The sequence below is a fragment of the Orbicella franksi genome, chromosome 13 (genome assembly GCF_964199315.1).
Source record: "Orbicella franksi chromosome 13, jaOrbFran1.1, whole genome shotgun sequence".
NCBI lineage: Eukaryota > Metazoa > Cnidaria > Anthozoa > Scleractinia > Merulinidae > Orbicella > Orbicella franksi.
In genome coordinates this window covers 1,742,043-1,769,301 of record NC_138157.1, presented here as the reverse complement: position 1 = coordinate 1,769,301, position 27,259 = coordinate 1,742,043, and the positions used below count along the sequence as shown (strand labels likewise).

The 27,259-nt window shown below is 40.5% G+C and overlaps 3 protein-coding genes across 3 annotated transcripts; 2 read left to right on the top strand and 1 right to left on the bottom strand.

Moving 5' to 3' along the window:
- Positions 1 to 115: 115 nt before the first annotated feature.
- Positions 116 to 12,740, top strand: LOC145465241 (sialate O-acetylesterase-like). The gene is made up of 7 exons (XM_081449015.1): positions 116 to 1,834; positions 3,592 to 3,773; positions 5,444 to 5,582; positions 5,868 to 6,057; positions 7,919 to 8,165; positions 9,090 to 9,467; positions 10,543 to 12,740. The coding sequence occupies exons 1-7, from the start codon at positions 1,588 to 1,590 to the stop codon at positions 10,774 to 10,776; spliced, it is 1,617 nt and encodes a 538-aa protein (XP_081305141.1). The 5' UTR covers positions 116 to 1,587; the 3' UTR covers positions 10,777 to 12,740.
- Positions 12,741 to 12,866: 126 nt separating this feature from the next.
- On the bottom strand, positions 12,867 to 15,888 carry LOC145465240 (extracellular calcium-sensing receptor-like). Its single transcript, XM_081449014.1, has one exon. The coding sequence runs from the start codon at positions 15,570 to 15,572 to the stop codon at positions 12,912 to 12,914; it is 2,661 nt and encodes an 886-aa protein (XP_081305140.1). The 5' UTR covers positions 15,573 to 15,888; the 3' UTR covers positions 12,867 to 12,911.
- Positions 15,889 to 25,803: 9,915 nt separating this feature from the next.
- LOC145465939 (uncharacterized) lies at positions 25,804 to 27,259 on the top strand. The gene is made up of 2 exons (XM_081449709.1): positions 25,804 to 26,216; positions 26,667 to 27,259. Exons 1-2 carry the CDS (start codon positions 25,810 to 25,812, stop codon positions 27,196 to 27,198), a joined length of 939 nt encoding a protein of 312 aa, XP_081305835.1. The 5' UTR covers positions 25,804 to 25,809; the 3' UTR covers positions 27,199 to 27,259.

Below are 27,259 nucleotides of genomic sequence, written 5' to 3'. Positions count from 1 at the left end.
CCGGTTCCCGAGAACCGATACAAAAGACCCAACAATATTCAACACACCAAAATTCGAACCAAAAAACTGTTGATCTTCCTGAGATTTTACTTAAATGATGTATAAGAGCAGCTGAAAACTAATATTTATACAAATTTTCGCTCCGAATGGGTTCTTGGTTTTGTGATACACTACGCTTGAATTTCCAAACTTTTGCGTGACGCGGCATTTACATGACGGCCTAGAAAGCTGTCATGATGGTTAAAAAGTGACTTATTTCGGGGAACTTGGCTATCTGAACAGTTCATGTCTTAGAAAAAGTATTATTTTAATGTTTTAGAGTTCCTCGAAAGAAATAACTTCACGGCAAAAAGAATAACCTCACGGCAAAAGTGAAAGACTCACGGCAAAAGAAATAACCTCACGGCAAAAAGAAATAACCTCACGGCAAAAGAAATAACTTCACGGCCAGAAGAATAACCTCACGGCAAAACAGAAAGACTCACGGCAAAGGAAATAACCCCACGGCAGCCTCACCGTGAGTCTCTTTGTCCTTTTTCTTTTTGTCGGGAGGTTTATCTATTTGCCGTTTACTTTTGCCGTGAAGTTATTTCTTTTGCCGTGAGGTTTTTCTTTTTACTCTTTTCACCGTGAGGTTATTTCTTTTTGCCGTGAGGTTATTCTTTTCACCGTGAGGTGATTTCCTTTTGCCGTGAGTCTTTTACTTTTGCCTTGAGGTTATTCTTTTTGCCGTGAAGTTATTTCTTTTGCCGTGAGGTTATTCTTTTGACCAAACGGAAGAAAAGCGAATTTCTGCGAAATCACGCAGCGTAACAAAAAATGGGTTATGACTGAAACTATCAATTTGGTGGACACTTACAATACAAAATGGCGGCTTGACTACACAGCACGACACGGAGAAACGTCGCGAGTCTTTCTTAATTTGGCTCATTTTTGACCGCAATTTTAACCTTCAAACGGGTAGAAATTTCAGTTTCATTTAATTTTATGTTTTTTTCATGATCCGAGACGATCCGAGTCGATCCGAGTTGATCAAGATCGTATTTATAAATGGGACGATTATAACATCAGCTAGGCAAATAGAGACAATCTTGTAAGCATATATACACTTAAATTATATCATGGAGCGAAGTAACCTCTGTATGGAGCGAAGTGACTTTTGGTTGGGGCGAAATGACTGGGGGCGAAATGACCATGGGGCGAAATGACCGGATACCTTAACGGCTAAACAAAGGTTCGTAAAGAAAGGAGTACAATGGTTATTCCCTCTGTGTACCGGTACACAACCAAAGTTAGTGATCTCTCCCAAAGTGCAGTGTTCATTTTAGATCATAATAATATTATATAACCACCGATTAAGTTATTATTGAAATCAGTCACAGTTCTCAAATCACTTTCTGTTGTTCGACAAAGAAAAGTCGTTCCCAACCCTCTTGGTTCGCGCGGCATTTTGAATGACGCATTCTCATCCGGGCCTTGGCTAAGAGGAGCGAAAAGGGCTATGGGGACGAGAATGTGAATGACAGTCACGAGTTTTGTTCACCTGCGTTACTTATTGATGCACTGCAAGGCCTCCCACTTCTAAGCATGTTTTCGTTTAAGCTGTGTTGGATAGTTTTCGTGCTGGATGCGACATTGGCTTCGTATAGAACTGCCGATTCTTTGAATAAGAGGGTAAATTCTTCAAGTGTCTTTCGTTTTGCAAACATTTATGGCGACCACATGGTTCTACAGATGAAACCCTTCAGCGCAAAGGTTTGGGGATTCGGTCAAATAGGCGAAAAAGTTGTCGTCCAGTTGGGGAGTGAAACTCAAACGACTGAGGTAGTCACAGGTTAGCTATTGAGTTTGCCAAAAGGTGGTTTATTAACATAGAAATTCTCCATATCGTTGTTTCCCCCTGGGTATTTCTAGAGGGGGGCGGGGGAGGGAGGGGATTTGGGCAGTTTTCTCGGGTATGAATTTTTTTCTCACCTGTAGTTTGTGCAAGAATTTTTTTTTCGGTCAAACACAGGACCTGGATAGTAAAAACCACATGTTCAATGTTTTTCCCTTAGCTCCCCTTGCATGATCTTTTTTTCAGCAGTTTTTACTATACAGAAATATTTTTTTTGGAAATTGTCCTCCCCATCCTCCTCAAAAAATAATGGCCTGTCCCTTAAAACACCCGAACTTGTGATTAACATCGATTATGCTAAGATCACAGCAGCAGAAAATAGTGTGTTGATCATTCTGGGTTGTTATCGTACGACACACGGGAGCAGATTGTCAGGGTGGCAGAAAGGAAGTTAAGGGAAAGAGGTCTTTCTAGCCTGTGAACAGGCTCCCGGCAAGGACAGAAGGGTTGAGAGAACGAAAATTAACAGAGAACAACAAATGCACAATTGTCACGCACCGTAGAAGTCATGTAGGGCAGTCAACTGCATTTCACAAAGATCTGTCAAATATTTATCTCAAAGATGTCAGCAATCAGCGGTTTAACCAATCATATCATGATACCAGATCCTAGTATCATGGAATGGTGGCATCAATAGAATGTCTACAGGCTCCCTCGCTTCAGTTGGGCTCACCGGGAACTTGTTCACAGGCTAAGGTCTTTCACTTTCCATAATTTTCGTACTTTTCACCTTACATATCATTTGTCCTTGCATGTCATCACAATTTTTGACCATTCTGTGGTTCTTGGAAATGCCAATATATGGCTCATTGGAGGTACCTGGAAATTCTGCCAAGGGTGGGGTGGGGTGGGGGCCGGGGGGCCGGGGTGGTCTTTGATATCTGGAATTTTAAGAAGGGTTGGAGCCAAGAGAGGAATATGGCTATTTCAACTGATGTTTCAACTTCTCTCTCTCTGTCAATTATTAGCACTGTTAGTTGTAAAATGTTAAATTTGTCACCTGTAGATTGACATGGACCATGACATTTTTTTTCTATTTAATTTGAAACTACTGTTAAGATCATAAAAATTCTGGACATTTACTGGGTAGTGTTCCTGGCATGCTTAAAACCCAGTACAGAAACATACAAAATACACTCTTTAAATTTAATTTATTCTTTAAATTTAATTTACAGTGCAACTGTTCTCTAGCTTAACTATTAAGAAGAAAATCAATCAGTCAAATGTAAAATTATTTATAACAATGGATGGTGATCTTTGTGTTAACTGCTAGATCAATGACTTTGAAACATCCAAACAGCATTTCTACAACAAAAGTTTAAACTATGTGAGGGTAAATAGGGGACTGTTTTCCTTGAATTTGTATGCTTTTGATTCCTCTACACTGCATACACTTTACAAATCCATCATTGATGGTAAATTATCTTAGTATTATTAATTTTCTTGTCTGAACATTTAAGCATGAAAAATTCAATTTGTGATGGCCAAACCAAATCCAGCTGAAAATCAATTAAAATTTAGAATATGCAGTTGGTTCATTTGTGGTAACCCATTCTGTTTTTCTAAATAATTGTTTTAAGTGAGTTATTTTGTTCTAAGTGAGGGAAGGAGGGTTCAAATACTTGCATTGTAATGAAGTTCATCCTTAGCAAACCATCCCACCCTAAGACCCATTTGTATTCAACTTGTTGTAGGTCCTGAAGGGTTGGGCATATGGAAAGTTGCTTTAGATTCTCAAGGTGCTGGTGGACCTCACACCATAACAGCTACCTCAGTAGTGGATGATGTCGCAGAGACTATAACACTGAAAGATGTCTTGTTTGGTGATGTTTGGGTTTGCAGTGGGCAAAGTAATATGGCATTTACAGTTAGCCAGGTAATAACATGTTTAGTAATGCATCTATCATTGTTAAGCCTGAGGGTGGGGGACCCTGGGCAAATGTGGGGCATTTGACTTTTCAGAAGAATTTTTGGTTAAAATACAAACATTAGATCAAATATCCCCACCGTAGTGTAACACCGTAGCATTGTGCCTTGTAGGCATCCATTTATTTCAAGATAGGCATAATTTCTTGGTGTCAATGTATGGAACATAGTGGAATTTCAACGCTTAATTGTCTGACGAAAAGTGAGAATATAACTATTTAAGATCCACACAATCTCCACAAAGTGGGGTGTTCCATCAATTTATATTGAAACTGAGTAGTGAGAAGTGGTTGTTTTCTTAATTGAAAGCAGTTGCTCACCTCACCAGTGTTCTTCTTCACAAGAACTATTTCAAGATGGCCACACAGATGAGCACATGTGATAATGATATATAATCTTCTTTGCAAAAAAATCAAATGCCCCCACTTTAGGGCACAGACTCCCAAGGGTGGGAAAAGCAATGGAAGTCAAATGCCCCACATGTGTATACCCTGGGTCCCCCCAGGCATAACATTGATAGACACATAACAGTCAAAGTAACATGTTTTTAACATGTATAGTACATTAAAATGTACTGTACATGTAAATCTTTTTAACCTAGTGCCAAGACCATGGGGGAAGAATAGTGGTTGTTAATGATTCTCCCATGACCCAGCAAGCTTGATTAAGTAACTGAAATACTTTCCCTAGATTTGATGGAGATTTCTTTGTCAGAAATTTTGAGGAGCTTGTTGAGGCAAAAGTGAAATATGGGAAGCTGGGGGGTGGGGGGGAGGGTGACTTCCATGTAAAAAGGAGGGGCTTAAAAAAGCAGTATTGCTACCTCTTAAGGTCGGCGCACATGATGGTACTAGTACCTGCAACTAGTACCTGCAACTAGTTCCCTGAAGAGGTTACATGAAGAGACTGGTCGCAGGTAATTTACTCATGAACAGTTCACACAAAACTTTTTGACAAACAAGTTGAAGGGACTTGTCCCAAAAATTCAAACCAGTTCAAATTCATGGGTCTTGTGGTACAGACCAAATTTTGGTCCCTGCGACTAGACTTTGTGGAAAAAATGGCTTTTTCACATGATGGGACTTGTCCCCGTGACTTGTTGCAGGGGCTAGTCCCCTCGTGTGTGTTGACCTTTAGGGTGTTCAGCCTCAAAAGGTCCACAGCAGGAGCTGATCTGCAGTACCTTTTAGTGTACTGAGCTGAAAACAATATGACAGGAGACAATGTGGTGTTTTAGAATTAGTACCGCTTAGGGTTGGAAAAAATCAAGTTAAGCCACACCCACAAAACAGGATCTTGGTACCTCTTAGGGTTTTTATATGGGATTCCCCCTGCCCCCCCCAGGATAAGAAGCCACCAAAAAGAATGATCAAATTATTACACCTTTTGCTATCCATTACCAGTTCCATTACCACTCTAATAATAACTCTCCCTAGCATATCTTGTGTTTTATTATAAGATTTTGTATTTTTTCTCACAAATTTAACTTGAATGCTTTCTCCAACTAAAGAGCAAAAAAAAAAAAAAAAAAAGAAAAAAAATTAAATTTCGAATATTTTGACCACATTTTACTAAGTTTAACAGGTGAACCAAATATGTTTTTTATTCAATCCAATTTAGGTGATAAATGCTTCAAAGGCAATTGAAGAGGCAAACAGATACCCAGAAATAAGATTGTTTACAGCATATCAAATAGAATCAAGTACTCCTTTATATGAACTGAAAGAAGTCAAACAACCTTGGAGTGTAGCTTCAGCTGGTAAGAAACTCTATCTTCCTTGGAGGATATCTTTTGCCAAGAGTTATATTTCTATTTTCTACAGAAACAGACCTAACACAAACTGTTGAGATATGGATCCCTCTAGCAATGAGAATTTACATGAATGAATATTCCAGATGTTTTGGAGAACTCTTGAAAACGAGCAGCGGGAGCACTTGCCTTGTATTCTCGAAGCATTTTTCCTTCTCTCAAACTTCCAAATATGTCTCCATAGTTTGATGGAAATACAGAAAGTATTTAAATATCAGCTTTTTTTTTCTATAGAAACTGTCAATGGTGGTGTCTGGAACTATTTCTCAGCTGTTTGTTGGTTTTATGGTAAAAACCTTTATGACCACTTTAAAAGACCTATTGGATTAATTGCCACATACTGGGGCGGCACCCCAGTTGAAGCTTGGTCCTCTCCAGATGCTCTACAGAAATGCAACATAACTGGAGATAAAGTAGATCACCTGTAAGTAATGGAAATGTGCTGCTGGGCTAGATAACTATATTATACACATTTTCTTAATAAGTGCCGAGGACTTATTAGATTTCTGCTGTTGGTGCTTATTTAGGATAGGACACTTTGTTTCTGTGCTTGTGTACCTATTCATGACAACTACAAACCACAAACTTTTAATTGATAATTTGGCTTGTAGCTGATGGATTTGAACTCAATATAGTGTAACTGTGGGCACAGGGCAGGGGCGGATTTTTTTTGGCGGGGAGGTTGATTGGGTCGCTAGCCACCCTCCTCTTGGCTAAGCAAAAAAATGAAAAAGATTGTGAATATTTTGGCAGAAATAAAGGCAAAAACTCTGGATAAGTACCTCATTGTAATTTCTAGTTTGTGGCATTGCTATTATCTCAGGTGTAACAGTTTTAAATTAGGTTTAATTCTCAAATTGAAACACTTTGTGGGCATGCTCCTTTGATTCATACAGTGGAACTCAGTTGTTGAAAAAACATACCTATTGAACTAACACAACCAAACTTTTTTAAGTTCTAGACTAAACTAAGTCGCCACAGTTTTAAGTAAATTTTTATCTACACAGCCTCCATGAAAAGCAGTCAGGAAGATAGGTAGCTAGTTGATCATCATAAATAGACTGACGGAAATACCGTGTATAAATGAAGTTATTGTATCATATCATATGGTACCCCAAAGTACTAACAACCCCCCCCCCCCTTTGAAAAGTCCTGGATCCATCCCTGCAGGGGTGGATACTCAAGGGGGAAGGGGGGATGGTGACTGGTACTTTGCGGTTGGAGAATTAATGGAGCATATTCCCTTTGTGTTGCAATTTGAGAAATGGAACCTAACTGCAAACTGTTATACCAAAATGATGCACCTGTCTAGTGTTTGGCTTTATTTCTGCCATAATATTCACAATTGTTTTCAATTTTTTAAATATTTTTCTTCTCCAAAAGGGGGTTGGCTAGCCACGTAATCCAATCCCTACTAAATCCACCCCTCAGACAATTTCTTGAAAACTCACCTTAACTCAGTACATAGGACTTAGTAGTGGCAGATAAGAGCTTGTTGTAAAGTTGGAAAAGGGTTGTTTTCTAGTCAGAATAGGCTCACTTAACATTTACAAAACACTTTAGTATAAACTGGGACATTTCACAGATACCTGGAGTCCAAGGGCTCCAGCAACGTTTTCTCTCACAAATATTGACAGACGTTCAAGGCTGGGTGAATCATTTTAACCTGGTTTGATTCAGTCTGTAGGATCACAAAGGATCAGGAAATGAGATCTGGCTAGATGCCATCCATTTTCCACATGTGACCTGTGGAGTAGGTGCATTTTAATGGCTGGATTTTCTCCCATTTAAAGATTTTTTCTTGTCAAACATTTTTGTGCTGATGATCAACCTTCTATTGACTGTGCACTGTGCAAGATGGGCCAAATGGTGGACCACACACTTTTGAATTGAGATGAAATTGGTATTGTGTGCAATGTAAAGCTGGGATGGTTTGCTCAATAACAATACAGGGGCAGATTTATTGGAGTGGGGTGGATTGGGTGGCTAGCCACCCCCCTTTTAGAGAAGCAAAACACTAAAAAAATTTGAAAAAGGCTGTGAATATTATGGCAGAAATAAAGGCAAACTTGCAGGACAGGTACCTCATGGTTATTTCTACTTTGTGGCATTGCCATTATTTCTAGTGACACGATTTCCAATCATTTTGGGGGTTGCCTCATTGATTCTGGAACCCGAAGGTACCTGCCAACCCCTTGAAAAATCCTGGATGCACCCCTGGCAATATTTATTTAGTACATACTTAATCTAGTGTATTTGTTAATTAGTACGTATTTTGTGTTGAGGTACTTGTCACCTGAAGAGGAGAAGTTCTTTGGCCCTTATGAACACTCTGTATTGTACAATGCTATGATCCATCCTCTCCTTAACATGACCATATATGGTGCAATTTGGTATCAAGGGGAAGCTAATTCTCATGAACCATATACATACAACTGTACATTTCCAGCCATGATTGACGATTGGCGATCCAAGTGGTTTCATGGCACAGATGAACTCACAGCACCTGACTATCCTTTTGGATTTGTACAGGTACAAAGTTCAAGTTATTCTCACTAAGCTGATTAGTATAGAAGGGGAGGGGTTCAGGCTAAGACTGAGCTAGTGTTTTAGTCATTTATCATGTATTGATTAATAATGGTAATAGGACTGAGTGGAGTCCAATTTGGTCTCTGATCATACAGGTGATTACCGGTAACAAAATCGGACGACCGCAAATTTGTTAATCATGAGTATGATTTCAGGCCAAATTACAGGCCAAAATTTGAAAGGCACAATGTCCTGTTACCAATTAGTCATTAGTCAGTCTCTTGAACATAATATGTTGTTTTCGTTAAATTATTGGTCTGCATTATTGCTTCAAAACACTTTGCACTACATTCAAAAAATACATGCAAGATTACCTGATAATCAAATACAACAGCAGTTGAACTGGAAAAAGTCGATAAACGAGTCAACGAGTCAGGCAGAACGTGCGATTTTGCTATGATGTAACACCACTAAATGGTGTGAACAACAGGCGATGACGATTAAATTCCTGTGAAAGTCCGGAAATGGCAACCAAAGGCTGAAGCCATTACATGACCTGTTCAGGTTCTTCAAAAGGTAGATAAGGCTATCCACCCAATAAATCACTATCCAGTGAATTCTAGTGTGGTTTGTTTTGTTATCACTCATCCACTGGATAGCGATGTATCCGGTGGATAGTGCTATTGAGCCTTAGAGCTACTGGGGCCAGCATCATTGATTCGTCAACTCAAGAAGTAATGGCTATTCTGATAAGTGTGTTGGTTGTGAAAAGTTGAATATTAAGGAAAGTTGTGCCTGATTCTCAAAAAGAAAATGTGAGAATTGACTTTCAGTGTGGAACCATTGCATTCATTGGACACCATTTCATTCATTCAGCACATGAATGAATTTGGTTTATTTAGTGTTGTGTATTTTGTTTTTGTTCAGTTGTCTGCCACTGGAAATGATTCAGTTGTTGCAGATGGGTTTCCTGTTATTCGCTGGGCTCAGACAGCCAACTATGGTTATGTTCCTAACCTCCGAGAACAAAATGTGTTTATGGCTGTTGCCATGGATTTGGGAAATGCATCATCGCCATATGGCAGTGTTCACCCAAATGATAAACAAGATGTCGGTTTCCGTTTGGCGCTTGCTGGACGAGCAGTTGCTTATGGAGACATTGATGTATATTATTCTGGGCCAATTGTTTCTGATGTCATATTTACTTCGGTGGCTAATACAACAACTTGGAACACTACTGTGAAATATCAGCATGAGAGTGTAGGTAAAGGAGGCATTCAACTGAGATCAGGACACGGATTTGAGGTGCAGTTTATTTGCAAAGTTCTGTATTCCAGGTACATGTAGTCTGATTCTGAGGTGGCTGGGGCGGCCGGATTCATGATTTTAGAGAAGGGGGTTCGAGATACAGACCGCTGCAAGGGGTCCCTGTAGGGGGGTCCCAAAAAACTCTGAAACTGAGGTCCTCTGAATGGGATTTCTGACATTCCGAGGCCAAGTCAGCGTGTTGTAGTCTCATTTTTTTAATTTAGGGGCTCAACGAAACCCCCCCGAGCCCCGTAGTCCGCCCCAGGGTGGTGCAAGTTGGTCAGCTCTTCTTATGAAAGTGGTCAGCAACATCGGATCATCTAAGAATGAGGCTACATTTCCGAGGAGTCTCTTGTTGAGTGATTAGTAACTTGTTTGTTTGCTTTCTCTTGTAGTCTAACGATTATTAGTGATCTTTTCTTACAAAGAAGGTCAGATCAGTAACTTTTCAGTTGAGGAATAGACGTTTGAAACAATGTACGAAGCTGAATTCATTACTTCATCGTTGGTACAGTGGAACCCCGCCTCAGGTCACCTCGTTATTACACCCACTCTTTTGTCCCGACAAAAAGCCCATACATTTTCTTGTAAGAAAACCCCGTTAATGCGGCCAACGGCCAAATTCTGAAATCTCAACCTGTATAATCCTTTATAATTTTTCCTCGTTTATACGGCCACTCGAACCAGTTATGTTCATCTTTTCATTGTTAATATTTCATACATTGATTCAAGTTTCAGTTTTTGTTAAATTATATCTGCATTCCGGACGCTTACTATGTTTAGAAGTGCTATAATTGTGATCATGTGTGATGTATCTGTTAAGAAATCACTCAATTTACACCAGTCGTGAGGTTTGACCCTACCCCGTTAATACGGCCACCCCGTTCATACGATCACATTTTCATGGCCCGTTGGTGACTGTATCTGTTAACGGGGTTCCACGGTATTAGGAGGAATGCTTGACCATCCGTTTTGACTGTAATTAACCATCTGGAAAGTAAGAAAACGTATATATCTTGTGCCGTTAAAATTAGGTGAGTGTTTTACCGCCAACTCCTTTTGTTGTCTACAGTACTACTGCACATCGCTTGAACACGAGACACAATCCATGATCACACAGGCCAAGATTCTCTCGCGAGACTTCAACTCTGTGGGTTTGACTGGAGAATGCCCTGCTCAGCATGTTCTGAAAGGATTAAGGTACGCTTGGTACACAAAGCCTTGTGAATTCAAGAAATGTGCTGTTTATAGCAACGAGAATGAGCTTCCAGGACCTCCGTTCACGTGGAATGCACCGGTCAACTGAGTTACACAAGGACTGCGCATGAACAGTGTCGATGGTGATTTTTGTTTAATTGAATGTAAACTTTTCTAGGTTATTAGGTGATAAAAGAGACTTCTGAATCTATTTTTTCAGTGACGAACAATTGCACCAAAAAAAACAAATGTTCCTATGCTTAAGCTTGTTACGATCCAAGATCAAGACAAGCAAAACACAGTTTACATAATTCCTGTTTTAATGTAGTATACTTAGTGCAAACTACCAAATTACACATAACTACAATGCAATATACAAGAGAACAGAAAGAAATTAACCCATAATCCCTAGGAAACCCCTTCAGCTTCGAAAGTCGATTTATCGTCCTGAAGTTTATTTCAGAGCTGAAGAACGTATTGCGCGGCTTTCTGTCCCTCCCTAGCCCTACTTGCGGGCTCAGGTTATAATGTGGGCTGCAATGGGACGCCTGACACGAGGCCAAAACTCGCGCGTGCTTATTACGTTTTTCCGGTCTGAAGAAATTGATAGCAGTTTTACGCTGTTGCAGCACAACTTCAGGATTCCTAATCGAGTGTGAAGGCAATGCTTGTACTGTGTTCTTGATCTTAGAACTTCTTGCCACTAATCACTGTGTTTCACCCGCTTTCAGTATTACGTGCATAGCTCGACATGCTATGTAACCTGGCCTACGTCAAAAATGTAAGCACAACTGACTTCTTTATGGTCGAACTCGACTTTTATGTCATGAAAGATGGATTTATTTGACATCAAACTGAGGCTAGGAGTATCAATCAATCAATCAATCAATAAATAGATAAATTGACTGTTTTGAATGTTTACATCTTTCGAATATTAACTGAGCGGCAGCGGCCGAATTCTATCGGAAGTCGCCATTGAGAGCCGAGCGACCAGACTAACAAAGTCCACAATCTCCTTCATTAATTTGAGGTCAGTAATTATCATTTAATTGTTATTTGTTCCGCTAATAACCGGAAAAATTGCCAGTTTCACAGTTAAACGGTCTTTGAGCCGGTCTTTGAAACTGAACACTGAAAGTGGGTGTAAGTATGTGGATATATAGCTTATAGGAGGCAGCGTGGCCGAGTGGTTAGGTGGCCGGACCTGAAATCCGGAGGTCGCAGATTCAAGTCCCGCTCTGACCACTCAGCCGGAGTTGTTTCTCGATAGACCATAGTTCAACTCCTCGGTCATGCTTGTAAATAGCCAACTGGTCTGCCTCCCGCCAGTTGGGATTTTTAACCATGTTATGTTCATTTGCATTATTTGTTTCATCATTTGGTTTCATTGGCCCTGAAAAGCCCCATTGGGGGAGTGGTCAGTTAAGATATGTATGTATGTATGCATCGATAAGAACGGGAAATCTATCTGAGAATGCATTATTGATGCATATATAATGTAGAAAAGAGATCGTTTTGCGGTGACAGCTAGAGGTATTTTCAGTTGTGTTCATTTATATTCATTTTGATAAATACAGGATGAATAAATGGATGAATTTATAACTAAATATGAAACAATATTATCTACACTTTCAATAGAACACGTGGGATGTTGAAAAAAACCGCCGGAGAGATCTCCAATCAAAAGCAAGGAGCTTATGAGCTTGTAAATGGTTCATCGAAGCAATAAACCGTTAAAATATTTTTTTTTCCATGCGGGTTACCAGTAAAACAATCTAAACTACAGTCAAACCCCTAATAAGCAGCCACCTTTTGAACGGCCACCCGTATTAAGCGGCCAGTTATCAAATTCCCGATGGGGGCTTTTCTATGGTTTTCACCTCTATTAAGCGGCCAGCCCCCTTAAAGCGGCCACTATCTATTTTCCCCAGGGTGGCCGTTTCATAGGGGGCGAACTATATGCACAGTAGGGGAGTATGAACCGGATATAAAAAACATGTATATCTCCATGTTTTTATTTAAGAAAACGCCAGTGCTAGTTTGAAGGCGAGGACTTTTTAAATAAACTCCGCTTTAAAACGATTTTCAAACTGACCACTTTTAGTCAGTTTTTTTTTTTGATGAAAACTTTAGTTTGTTTTCAACGCTTGGTTAAAGTTCTGTCTCGTTGCCAACACCCAAGATATGTCTTGTCCCGGCAATCGTCTCTTGTAAGAAAACTCTTGCGTCGAGCTTCAGTTCAGTTTACGAGGCTTTGCTAATCACGTTGCTTGTACCGCCGACTGAGATGGCTGCGGCCCATACTTTAGAGCGCGATTTATGAAACGAGTATTGTGACACCTGCGACCTAACTGATTCCACGGTGTTTTGTTGTGGATGGAACATAAGTATGTATACCTTTGGTCCAAACATACAACTTAATAAACCAAACGAGGTCACTAACGTAGTAGAACAAGCCACCAAAGTCACGTACCAGCTTTCGAAGTTGAAGACCACTGGGTAATAAGCCAGTGATGATAATAGAAGAATGTACATAGAGAAACCTATGTACTTTGTCTCGTTGAAGTTTTCTGGAATGCCCCTGGCTTTGAAGGCGTAGTACGTACAGAGGAGAGCAACGGTTAACGCATACGAGCAGACGGCGAGGAACAGTGAGTAGCCGGTGTCGGAGCGGAAAGGCTTGCACACCAGGAATATATACTCGTCAGGGCGGACGAGTTTTTCACTTCTGGGAGGATCAAGAATCATCCACAGTGCTATTAAGGACAGTGGAACTGAATTCATGACTGCAATTAACATGGTTTGTCTTTGAATTGTTTTGAAACATGGTGTAAACAGTATCGCTATTTTGTCCACTTGAAACACGCTCGTTATTCGCTTTGTCTTTAAGAAAAGCACCGTGATACAAAGAGTGACGGCAAAATAGCGCCAGAAGTACACAACGCAACACAAAAAATGGCTGGGCTCCACCAGTATAAGGACAGCCAAGGCAAAAAGAGCTGCGATGCCAAAAAGCAACAGGAAACTCATTTCTCTGCTAGACGCCTTCACGATTGGAGTATCGTAGAATTTGACGAAGACCGCAGAGATAAGCAGCGTGACAAGAAAGCCGATGAAGGCCACCACCATGATACTAATTCCTGTAGTGCTGATCAGCATGATGTTAACGATCGGTAAATGTTCACAACTTGTGCGCTCTTCGTTTGCCTTCGTCTCTGGTTCGCATTCTTTGCAGCTGCTTGATCCCACATCAGGGCTAATGGTCCCCTGCGGGCACTCGATGCATTCCCAACAGCACGGTGTCGTAGGTGACTTCACAGTGCCAGGCAAACATTCGGATGCACAGAAAGACACCGGAGCTGACAGATTGTTTAGCAAAGAGTTCCAGCGTAAGGTGGACTTGTTTAACAGGAGTTTTGGCGAAGCTTCTTTGTCCCAACATCCCACCACAACCTTCCCTCGACCCATTGCTGCGGTTGATCCACGTTGAAAGTTCACGATGTCGTAGGAGGCGGACACGGGATCACCATAACTGTCAAATCGAACTGTGCCAGTCAAACCGTCAAAACTAACATTTCTGAGGAACTTCTGTACATCACTTCCCTTGACGAACGGTTGCACCGAAGGACAGTGATCTGTTGACTGCATGTCATGCGCAGCAGAACAGTTATAAATTTCGTCCAGAGCGTGTGCAAGGGCGTATACTGCATCGATGAGGTAGGAGATGAAAGAGCTTCGTATCTTGGTTATTGCATGAAATGACGTGAGATTTGCCCCGCAACCAGAATCGTTGGACTCTGTGACTGAACAGTTAAACTGTGACCTCCACAATTCGTCCCACCATACCATTCCTCTCTCAACGCTTTTTGCGGGCGTGATCCTCTTGAGGTGTTCCTCAAAGGCGGTGGATGGGTAGTCATGTGGCTGTATACCCAAGGACCCATCCAGTACAGTGTAACGAGTATCAAGAAACACTGCCTCTTCAGCAGTGAGTGCGTCACTTAGTATCAAAGTTTTTCCTTGAAGTTTCTCATCTGTTGCATCCTGGAAGAATGCCCTCCCATACCGACCAGAAAGCCAAACTATGATTACTCCAATACTGGGCTTCTTTTTAATCCTTGAAACTGTCTGCTTAATTTTTTCCTGATAGCCCAGCCGTGGGATAAACTCAGAAAAAGCAAGGCAGAAGCTCTTTCGATCGTACGACTCTTTCTCTAACGCCCAAATGCCATTGCGTCCGTAGGAGTCATCTAGACCCACCGCTGCCACGTATGTCCAATTGAAATGTTCTATAATGTCTGCCATGACCTGTGCTTGCAAGTTGTCCGGTGGAACTGTCCTGAAGAAGTCTTTGTACAATTGTGAGCTCAACTCTACGCTTGTTGCTGTTGGACTTATGGCGGGAATAGTGGCGACCTGGAGTAGACTTCCCACTAAGACAGCGCTGCCGGAGTTGTACGGTCCAACAAGCGCTGAGATGGGCTTAAACCCGGCCATTGTGACATTACCCAGAGAAGAAATGTTGAACGTGTTCAGGTGTGGCATGCACACTGGATCACTGTCCCGCACTAGATCGTAGGTGATGTGCATGGCCAATGCGATGCTCTCACAATAGTCTCGGATGTCGTAGCCGATTGTAACGTTGGGCAGAATGTTCGGATTCTGGTTCACACTTTCAATAGCAAAGATCATCGATTCAGCGTGTCCCAGTCCCATTGTGAAGAGGTCACCACAATGCTGACCATTTCCAGCGAAGTGAAGGCCAAATAGGCCTCCCAACATGACATCGCCATCTTTGTAAGCTCTTCTGTCGTGATTGCAGTTTGTGTAAGGCGCTCTGAGGAAGAACAGTGTCCACATGTGCAAGAACCAAGTGACCTGCCTTTCCCAAGCTGTCAGCCTCATTGCACTCAGGGCAGGCAAATGCTTTTTCTCTACAACAAGATCAGAATTGCCAATGAAATGACCGCGAACTATCAGTGGAACCCGGTTAATACTGACACCTCAATGGGACACGCAAGTGTCCATAATGAGTGGTTCACAGAGTAGACATATTGTATCGACATAAATCAACACTAAATTGATACTAAAGCGTCCAGTTTAAAATTACGGTTAGAGCGGTTTTTATTGTCTCAACCATCAGTTGAGCTCAAAGCCTAGAAACCTTACTGTCACTCAAATAGTTAAAGGTATCCTACTTAATTTGAGTCTACTTGACAAGAACGCGACTACTGAAGATAATCATTTTTAAAAATAGTTTACAGTATCTATACTAGTTACAAAAACGACAAGCTTGATGAAGACAGCTGAATTTACATACAATCGTGCATTTGATATATTTTGCTCCCGAAGAAGCAGAACGAAGAAATTGTTTTCCAGATCAGTTGTTAAAGTGGATGTGCACTAGCTTAACTGAGCTTACAAAGTATGCAGTGCTGTGATAACACTGAACCAAGCATGTGTCGGCTATTATTTCATGTCTTCTAGGGATTAACTTTCCATAGTTTTGCGTGATTGTAGCGGCCAGATTCAGAGTGTTTGCTTGCATCTCCCTCAACAACTGAACACTACTATGTTCATGGTGAAGTAAGTCTTTTAAAAATCAAACTCAATTACCCCTAGATCCAGACCAATAAGCCAGAAGCCATTATTTTGTGATCGGTGCGACGGCAAACTCGACCAAAACCTGCCGACTACAGAAGAGTTCATGTCTTCGTTACTAAAATGCGCTGACTATATTTACCTGCTGAACGAAAAGGAAGTCTTAAGCCAAAACCACTCCAGCTTAAGATAAGAAGCTTATTCATAAAAACAACGAATCTGTATTACTAGCAGCTAAACGTCGCCGCAGCTGGCTCTGAAAATAAGTTAAACTGGCGAGGCTTTTATACGATACCATGAAAATACGAAATTAGCAAGTTTAATTATAAGGAGCGATCTGTGCCATAAGTTGAACAAATTAAATCAAAATTCAGATCTCTTGTATCCGTATGCTGTAGAGATTTCTCGTGTTTTCCTATTAGCCGAAGAGCGCGAAAGTGGTTGGCAAATCTCAGATCTTTACAATTTCGTTTCAAAATTAGCTGATCATACTTCGTTACTGTTTGTACCTCTCCATGTCATTTCGCCATGTCTCTTTTAGCTAAATTTGGAATGTTCTGATGAGTCCATTCTTTTTATCAAATTGTTAACAATAGAATACGAAAATTACCAGTACTTACAGTGTTCGGAATGATATAACATAGGTGCAGAAAAAAAATGAAATTTTGCTTTACATCCAAATCCTTTCTTTCATTAAAAAAGTTTTTATGAGAATGATGGACATCTTCCGCCCAACACAAATTGTAAAGCGTTTTAATTCAGGTACAATTACACGCTTCCCTTAACTCGATTGGTTATGGCTAATTTCATTTGCAAATACATTTTACTAGTTTATTTCTTTCATGCAGATTTCCTTTCCGCTTTTTCGTCAACGACATGCAGTTGAAATGTTTCGTTACGCTGATCAGGTTACCAGAAAAACAAATTGGTGTGATATAGAATTTTGAAGTTGGAGAACTCCAAACTGTGTGCAGCTATTGGCTGGTTACGATCTGTCTGGCAACAAACCTTGTTCTTTTCATTCCTCCAGTATGTCCGCGATCTTATCACCGGATTTTTGGAAAGATGTGAACCAAAAAAGCCAACTCTACAAAGACTGTGAATTTTGTCTCGTCGTGAGCGTTTCAAAATTTACCAACACAATATACTTCGGTGCGCTGATTGATTTGGTGGGCTAATATATTCAATGCGGGTTTTAATGACGGCCTTTCTGCATGGGCCTGAAGGCAATCTGAAGGCAATATGGGGGCACTCTAAGCACTGCTGCTGCTTTGAAATTGCCATAAACGTTTTGTTTTCAATCTCCCTGTCATACAAGTGAGGCGGTCGGTCGATTAAAAAGATCATTATAAGGCGGAAGAGAAATATCTCAGGGAAAAAAAAAAATTCCTCTGACTGTTACTTTGCATCAAAGTCATTATCAATCCAGAAGTTGTTCAGTCAAAAACGTGGTTATGAGGCCGCCTGGTTTAGATGTCAAAGTCACTTGAACATGCATATGAAGCGTATTAAAATTGGGAACACCCAAAAAACAAGAGTAGGCAATGAATCAGGGAGCTAGGTTCTTCAGGCACATAAATATAATATATTATTATTAACGTTTTGTTTCAGTTTTTCAAATCAACTTGGGCGGTTCGGCGATGGCAACGAAACGTTTTATGAAGATGTCTTCGGCAGCAGTTTGCCATGCTTGGGGTGACCGTAGCAATTGCGGCACGGAAAGTAAAGGTTTTAACATCTCTTAAATACTCTTCACGATCAAACCATTGCGACGACGTCAGGTACTTATTAAGCGAAAGAGGAGAATTTTGACCCTTGATGTCCTCTCAAATAATGAAAGGTGTTAATCTTCAATTTTTTTTTTCTTTTCGGTGGGTGTAAAAATTAAACAGTACAATTGATCGCTGAAAACTTCATTAACATAGAGGCTATATCGTCACTGCCATCATTTGCTCTGATAACATTGAAGAAGCCAAACTCGAGTTTTCTAATTTAAATTCGATTCACTTTGATGGTCAGTTTATTTTGGTGAGGTCTGGTGAAACGGCAATTAAGCCTTTCAAATCTGAGTCAAACTTCGGGTCAGTTTAACAAATGTTGTTGTTCAGTGACCTAAAATGTGGATGAAAGCTTGCTGTGTGGCTAGCGCTATTCAAATGAAAGCTACATTGAAAAATATATTGATGCGGTACTGTTTGCTTTGAAGTCGTTATTTTACAAAGATATCTTGCCAATTCAGTTCAAGATGAAGAGTTACGAAAGCATAACATAAGTGTAAAAAAAGAAGCTGAGGAAAAACGGGCTAGCCTACCTTTGCAAACTATCGTAGTGGACGCCCTTTTGTGCAGTGTTATCAAAGTTGATTCAACCGTTGTCTCAATGTTTCAGTTAAGTCTTGGTTAACTGAAGTTGTAAGATGTTGTGACTTAATTCTCGGTCGAAGCAACTAGATTTATTCGTGTCAACTGCCTTCTTTTACAACAAAAACATTCAGAATAATTGCAACTTTCATTAAGTATCATTTACAAATGCAAATACCCAAACAGCAAATCAGAAAGAGCAGCTGGAAATAACAACAGTGAATAAGGCTTTTATCGACTTTCCCTAATTTTCCTTGGAAACGAAAAGTTGTTACTTCGTCCAAAAAAGCCTTACTTGAATGTAAAAATACCGGGGCTAGGCTTAATGTCCTCTTTATCTGAACATTCGTGCTTATTGAATCGTGAATAGAGGATAAATTGAAGCCGTTTTTAATAGCCTTTATTGACAGGTCTTTATTTTTCTAAATCTGGATCTGTTTCGCGGCTTTTGTCCAGTCAACACCCAGCGGGAGAAAAAGAAACAACGTCGCTCTGTCTAAGATATTTTTCATCCGACACTTAATAATTTCGGTTTTCAGTGAAAATGCATGGCATATTTCATTTTGCAATATAATTGCTTTGATTTAAGCTCATCTAGTTTTCATCTAGCGCTATATATTTATTTCGTAAAACAGACTGAAAAGTTAATATTTTCCTAGTTGTCTTGCTCGTACACTTGAGTCAGCAGATGCACGGATATAAATATAGCTTCGGGGCGGAGGATCAAGTGCTAGGCGCCCTAAAACACTTGAATTTTCTCCGCAGAGTAAACATCGAAACAAGTTTTAACGACACTATGTCTTATTCGGTCGTAATTTGTCGGAAGATGGGCTTCACCCAGTGTTTATTACAAGGAAGCCGACAAAAATTCCAAATTAAACTGAAACGAGTGCAGTAGATTTGTTAATTTTCAGCCACAAAATAAACGATAATAAAGAAATGTGGAGGCAATGTTTTTTATGAGTTTTCCATTGTTAATGTGCCGCGACTTTTTGATTAATCCTTGATTCAGATTAGTACGTCTACGACAAAAAAAAAAATGCCTGCCTTGTGTAAATAAAGGCTGCAACGATTTGGGGCGTAACATCTCTTTCTTTCCCTGCACGTTATCATCTCGAGGCTTATGCCGTGCGCCAGGCTTGTGAAACTAACAGATGCCGTTTTCTTTGGATTTTATTAACATAGTGAAGTAAACATAAGTTCTGTAATAATCATCTTTCGCACAATATGTTTATTTGAACGCTTACTTCCCTTGGCTCAGACACAGGCGATCTTTTCTGTAAGTACTAAATCATAGAATTTTTTTCTTTTTACCTAACATTTGAATAAAACTGCTGTTTCATAGTTATTACTTGCACAATTTGTTGCCTCCACAACCAATTCTTAGATTCGGCTTGGGAAATTTTCTTTTAATAACCAAAGGTCTCACTTTACAAAGCGCCGGGAGTTTATACCTCGTAAAATTGCATGTCACTTTTTGGCGCTCATATTACGAAGAGGTGTCGGCCGGATTGCGATCCGGTTTAGCGTCATGTGAAATGCAAAGTTAAAAACTGTTCCGGGTCAATCGCCGAAAAAAAAAAAGTGATTTAATGATAACCTACCTTGAGTTTGAACCGCTTAAGAGTGAGAGGAAGTTTGGTTTCAAATTTCTGTGGATTTTGGCTGGAATTAAGCAGTGAAACAACCAAGTGAAAACGTCAGTCAAAACTGTGACGCATGAGATCTCGAATCTACGTATTTTTCATTAAGTAGGTAAATAAGCCATTTATGGCATGTCCCAATAAAACCTAAGTCAATGAAACAAAACCATCGAAACACCGACATCAGATCAACGGAAAAGAAAAGACAAAGGAAGGGGAAAAAACGGACAACAAACCCAAATAATTCGTTTAATTGTACTTTGAAGCCCACGTGATCAGACCCTGAACGGACTCGGAAAGGAATATTCCATCTCTGAGTTGGCCTAAGCCTCTCTATCAAAGCGAGGCCTGGTGCACAACCATTCATATGAAAATGAGTTAATTTGCATGTCCTCATTTTCATATGAAAGGATGGGCACCAAGACTCGCGTAGAGAAAGAGGCTAAAGGCAATTCGGAAATGACCTCTTAGTACGAAATATGCCTGGGATAGCAAGATGAACACACTAAGGGAATCATTTTTAGCCATTCTTCAAGAGAAAACAAGAGACTATCAATTTGAAAAAGTCTGCCCCATCGACTTTTTCAATTTGCGATCAACACGTTGTGCATGTGAAACTAGTAATAGTTGTAATAGTTTTACTGGTTTTACATGTACAGCTGTTAGAGTTTGAGGGTGTTCATTCCAAAGCCGAACGGTTCTATATACAGAAGACTGCTGGCCGGTAGCTGTTCTGTTCTAGTGATGACAGTGCACAACTACAACAATTTGTAACATAACTAGCTGTCCAACAATGTAAATGTAATATGCCTTTTGACTTCCCTCTTTAATTAAAGGGCTGGTGTCACAGTAATACGTTGGGCACTGGGAGGCCCACTGCAAGGTTTCTAGCCAATAAAATTGTTAAGGCGGGGGTCTACATGAAGGCCGTATTTTAGTTGGGTATTATGGTTTTAATGCAAATATCTCATTTACATTTCAAGCAGTCAAGAATCTCTGTGCTCATCCCACACATCTATGTTTTGGGCTGCTTTGTAAATTTTTTTTTGGTGATTTTTAGGTATATTTGGAGATAAATAGTTTTTCTCAAAGGATTAGTAAAACCTATGGAAACAGGAAATTTTGAAGATTTGGTATTGTTTTAAAAGTAGAATTTGAAGTTAAAAATTGGTAGAACTGGTGTTCCATAACCTTTTTTTTCCTTTTAATCCCTCTTTAAGCTTTCTAAAATTTCACTTAAATTCAGGTACACCCCCGCCTTAAGAGGGTAAGAATTATGAAGGTAAGAGAGTTAACCCCAATACTGGCCTTAGTCTCATGCAGGAGCCCATTACTCGGAGCCTCCATCTCCTATACTATCCCTGCGAGTCAACCCTTTCCCGTATCTTTCTATTTTTAAAAACAGCTCAAAACGTACAGTGGGTGCGTATAACTTTTCCCCATATTTCCCGTCATTTCCATCTTCTGTTGGTCTTTAATTACCTCTGCTGTGTTTACAGGCTCACGTTCCAAGCGTCAGCCTCGCAAACTCACTGCAGCGGGTTGATTTAGCTTTCTACACTCAGAGTTGGCAAACAACTAAGTTTTTCACGTGCCCACAGATGAAGCCCAACTAGTAATTTTATTCTATCCTTGGGTGTCCGGCGTCCATCAGGGATTCTCGTGATAGCCTGAGACACAGGCCACTAACCACCGAACCGCTAGATGACTGTATTTACAGTCAACATTTGAACCACTGCAAAGCCTGATTGGAAATATATCAGTGGATGCCGTGCAAACTGAATAGAATCATGAGCAGTTTAAGCCTTAGCTCAAATTCTATTGCAACACTCAATTTATGGTCTACCAGGTCTGCCTATTTTGTAGATAAAAATCTACCCAGAGTTCGAGTTAGGAGGAGGTGCATTGTTACAAATATTGGGAAAATGCCTGGATAAATTTTTGTGGAAGGGGACAAAAGACAGATGTTGATCAAGCCTGCGTTTTTGACGGGAATAGAGAGTCCATGACTCGCTGCCACAGAGCAGAGTACTGAGCACCCAGGCTCAGTATACCTGTATCTTGATGTTGATGGTCAGCATGGGGTTGTCCCAGACCCTCAGTGCCAGACGGTTGTTGGCCGTTACTGCTTTGCCGATCCACTTGTTGAGCTCGGCATCCAGGTAGAGGTCACTGGAGATGGTGGAGCCGAGGAGACAAGTTCTCGACGAACTCGAGTGTGAGGGTACCGTGATTTCAGCTGGCTTGGTTTTCTTATGGACACGGTCTTATAATTTGTAGGCTAAAATAGAAAGTTCTGAGGGAAAAAAGGATGGCTCAGACAGCAGAACTGGTAAACGTTCTACCGTCAACTACAGGAAATAAAAGGCAAGGTCATCTCAGAAAACTACAAAAAGCCACAAAAATTTAACAACTAATTCAATTATCTAGGGTTTGGTACGAAACATTTAATCGAAAAAGTTGAAGAAGTACAACAAAAAAAGGACCCATCGAATGAAGAAGAAACGCAGCATTAAATTCACGGACGATCCCAAAACACATCATCGTTCAGTTAGGGATAACAGATTTTCAGCTTAGAATTTAGCCTAGTAATCCAGTAAAGTTTGTCACATTCGATCGCGTCTTGTCCTTCCATACTTGAGTGAACTTGATCGATTTTGAAGAAAGCTGTCGCTTGAACTGTTTTGTTTTCATATAGTTCGTTACAGTCTTCGACATCGAAAACATAGTTCGAAATTTCTCACAGTAATTTTGGAAAAAGCTTTTTATTTCTACGTGTCTGCGAACGTTCCACAGTCATTTACAGGATATATAATAATAGTTTAATAATACAGTTACTGCGATGTTGGGTCACAGAATTGTCAAGCATGGTTCATCTATTACTTGGATGTAAAGCTTCGAACTAAGGACGTATTTCGCCATTCACCGACTAATATAATGTTACAAACTATACCCAAGAACGGTTATCAGGATATGATCTTTGGTAAGGGCCTGAATGAAGTAATAACTATATTTCATTGCTACAATCAGCCAAATATCATCACTCTGGCTTTCTTCCTTCACGTCTTGCTCGTTCAATGTTCTTCATCTTCGGCAGGGCTTCCTACCTCAGCTAAAGCAGCGCCCAGTTTATTGTGGATAGCACGGAGCTCAAGATTTCGAATAATAGTAGAAAATGACACCGCTTTCACACGAAACTGTCCTTCCACGTTTTCTCCATAGAAATGAAGGAAATAAACACATTCATCTACTTTAACCTCGCCAGTTTCGTGGTTGACAACGAAGGCGAAAATTGGAGCGCCTGAGGAACCTTTGCAAGTAGCAATCGAATGCTTGACGAACGGATCTTTACCATTCAACATTCCAGTGTCATTTTGACCATAAGTCATGTTCAAAAAGTACACATGCTGCAGGTCAGATAACATGCCTCCAAACGACACTTGTGTGCTAGCACGGTGCGGATGACAGATGGTCAGCAGTCTAAGAGAACGAGGATACTTTAAACTTCTGGGATCAGGAAATCCGAAGGATGAAACATTTCGAAAGTTTTCTAGTTTGTCGAAGGCTTTCATCTCCAGAGGTTTAACCGTCGCAAACTTAGCTTTCTGGTCGTCATTTTCCATAGGCAGCAAGTACAACAAAGCATAATCCAGAAAAGCATCTCTACGGCTAAAATATGAAGAAAGCAATTTCAATGCGACGTCGCATTTACTGACGTCATCTGTGTCTGATTTCCCGTCTCCGTGGAGGTTTCCTTTCAGGGAAGCTTCTAAAACATTTTTGTCTTTATTCTTGTCTGGTGGTGAAGCCCTTTCGATCCTAGCCACCTTGCGAGTTTCTTGCAAACTTCCGTTTCCGTTGTAAAAAGAGGTAACTCGCACATTCCCTGGTTTGACCAGACGAAAGTCGATTCCAGTGCCACTTTGCGAGCTTCTTATGCTGTGAGAATTAGTAATGACAACATCTTCATTGTTTTCTCGGATAAAGAAGCCCGTGCCGTAGGCCTGGGATGAGGTGAGCTTGACAGTGATACAAACCACTGCAGATGAAAAACGTTCAAGGCAGTTTACTGCCTCCTCTGAACTCAGGAACAATCCATCTTCTTCAGCAAGTGCCTTGTCTTTGACGAACTTTGCCTTTTCTTCACTTGACAGATGTCTGAAGCCAAGGGCATCCTTCAGTGGAATATATCGTTGATGATAATTGGCGTCTGCTTTCAACTTGTCACAAGAATTCCAAGCTTTTTGGTTTTTTGTCAAACCTCTGCCAGCTTCTTCCCCCTCTCCATGATCGATTTCTGATTCCACATTGTCTCCTTCATCGCATTCCCACTCACTGACATAGCAAAATTCTTGATTGGATGCCATTATAATACGATAATCAAGACTGTGAAAACATCGACCGGCACCAAGTTGGTATATTATGCACTTCACGGTTTTGTGATCCGAAGACATGTTCAATGAGTTAATGACCAGCAATGACGCACGCTCATTTGAAGGAGTACACGCGTTTTATTAATGAACATCTTGGTCTTTTTCCTTGTTTTAAGGACACAGAATGAAGTGCATTGAGAACTTTAACTTGGGTTGCAGAGGAGCCGATTCTAAACCATGATAACCATATTGAGTTACAATCAGTTAAATCTCATTTCCCACAAGCCATAACGTATCTGACCCCGTTTCTGCGTTATGGCCGGTATCCCATTAGCACTCAAGTTAACAGTCGTTACGATACTAACAATGACAATGCAAAAACTAAAAGAAACCCATAAATTTCAACTTTGTTTTGCACAACAACTACATCGACCGCACCCAGGAAGGAACAACATAGTTCGATACAGCTCACCACCTCAAAAACAAAGACCTTTGCTCTTTGCGGAATAAACTTAGAGCCATCCATTTCCATGAAATCAGCAGTTTACATCTCTAAATTAAACATTCCCCTAATAATAAATGCAATAAACCCATGTGACCTATTGTATAGTCATTAGACCATGAATTACGTTTATTAAGCAAATGCACTGTATTTTCCGCATTGAAAAATATATATCTACTCTATTTCGTGTCGCGTGTCTTGATTCTCACCAAAACTCGGCTGACTGTAATGGAGACTGATGAAATTTGGCAGGGGAAAACCCTTTTGGAGCAGTTGATTAACATCATCAAACGCACGCCTGAGTCAGTTACCATTGATAAAGAAGGAGGAGACGAATTCGAGGCAGCAGAGCACGAAAACATAGGAAACAAGGTGAAGCTTCGATTTCCAGTGCAAAATCCAAACGGTGGGAAACGTGAGCAGGACGTGTTGGGAGCTAATCGTCTCCTGAGGCTACCGAATGGCTTGCAGCTTACTTTCGGCCAAATTATTGCTTTAGCGGGAGACTTCTACGGTGTCCCAGAGATGCCCATTATAGATCCATCTGAGAAACATAATAAAATGAAAACTGGCCGCCGAAAGCGTTTTATCGCAGCTTACAACACTCTAGCAAATGCGGAATACGACGGTATCAAGAAAGAGCTTGATCAGATCTTGAAAATAATGACGGAAGAGAAGAGTCAAATTGAAGCTGCGCTAGAGTGTCAAGAAGGAAAGGTGACCATATCGGATAACGATGGACATGTTTGCACGGTTCCCAAAGATGTCTACGAGAAGTTAGGGAACTCCCTGGTAAAGAAATGGGATGAGCTAACTGGTGGTAAATGGATCTTCCAGGTTCCAGTCATATCCGGACGAATGATGAAGTTGGCACAAAACAATTATGACCACTTCCTACCTTATGCAAAAGACGCGTACATAGCTGGCCATGAATTAGCTTTGGAGAAGGCGAGGGAGGCAAGCAAAGTTGAAAACCAAGAAGAAAAGATAAGGCTGCTCGAGGAAGCGTATTCCATCGATGCGTTTGCCTGCCATTTCCTAACAGATAGCTTTTCGAGTGGACATCTAAGGTAAGATAGCGAGTTTAACTGAATTAAGAACATGAATGAATCGCTTCATGATCAAGATCAAGTGTGATTTGGGCTTCCAAACTCTGCTTTGGAACCTTCAGGTACATTCAGTCGAGTTCGCAAGCATCTACCTGTTTTGAAAATGGCTTCGTTAATGACAATAATAAATGTTGAAAACCCTGCGATGTAGAATTCAGATTTGTCAGACGCATGAAAATTCAATTTTTATGGATAATTTCCTCCTAAGAGCTCTAATTTCAATGAATATTACTCAACGTTTTGAAAATTCCTTTGCCAAAACCTCTTGCTCCCGATCATATATCTGAGTCATAACACTGAAATTCAAGTTTCCTAGAATGTGATTCTATCTAAGCCAAAAAGCAAAACATAAAACACATACAGTATCAGTATTACCGAATGTACAATGAATCTGTAACATTTGACTGTCAGGACACCCAGACTTGAACTTGGAAAGAAAATTACACCTTCCAAAGTGGGCCACTTACTGAGCAAATACATGCACGATGAAGACAACAACTACGGTATCCGTGTTGCAAACAAAAGGGGTGAGAAGTGGATTGCCTACGGTGACGGCATGTTGCTGAACGAAGAAAGCGAAGGTAACATCAGAATTGCGGTAGATGCCGTCCAGGCGTCTGTCAACCAGGTTTACGACGCATTCCTTTATCACGAGAAAACGGTAGATTCAAGTGTTGTGACCGACTACATACCATTTGTAGACGCGAACGAGAAAAACAATTACCCTATGTTTCAGGTAAAAGATGGCAAACTGCTTCGTAGAGCTGACCTGAGTAACCTTAGTGATCCTACAACAAAAAGCAACTGGTCTGGCCTGAAAACAGTTCTGGAAGCGCAATCTTACAAGCCACGTGGATCAGCCATTGAAGAGTATGATGATGATATCGACTGTCGTAGTTGTAGTCAGAGCTTGCACCCTGACCTTTTGGCAGAGGATGTGTAGACCTCCATTAAGACTGTTACGATAAGCTACATTTTCCTGAGAAGATGGACATTTATTTGTA

Coding starts and splice junctions, on each gene's coding strand:
- LOC145465241 (XM_081449015.1), top strand. CDS start 1,588: ATGTTTTCGTTTAAGCTGTGTTGGATAGTTTTCGTGCTGGATGCGACA. Junction 5,583..5,867: donor TTGGAGTGTAGCTTCAGCTG/GTAAGAAACTCT, acceptor TTTTTTCTATAG/AAACTGTCAATGGTGGTGTC. Junction 9,468..10,542: donor GATCAGGACACGGATTTGAG/GTGCAGTTTATT, acceptor TGTTGTCTACAG/TACTACTGCACATCGCTTGA.
- LOC145465240 (XM_081449014.1), bottom strand. CDS start 15,572: ATGAGGCTGACAGCTTGGGAAAGGCAGGTCACTTGGTTCTTGCACATG.
- LOC145465939 (XM_081449709.1), top strand. CDS start 25,810: ATGACGGAAGAGAAGAGTCAAATTGAAGCTGCGCTAGAGTGTCAAGAA. Junction 26,217..26,666: donor TTTTCGAGTGGACATCTAAG/GTAAGATAGCGA, acceptor TTTGACTGTCAG/GACACCCAGACTTGAACTTG.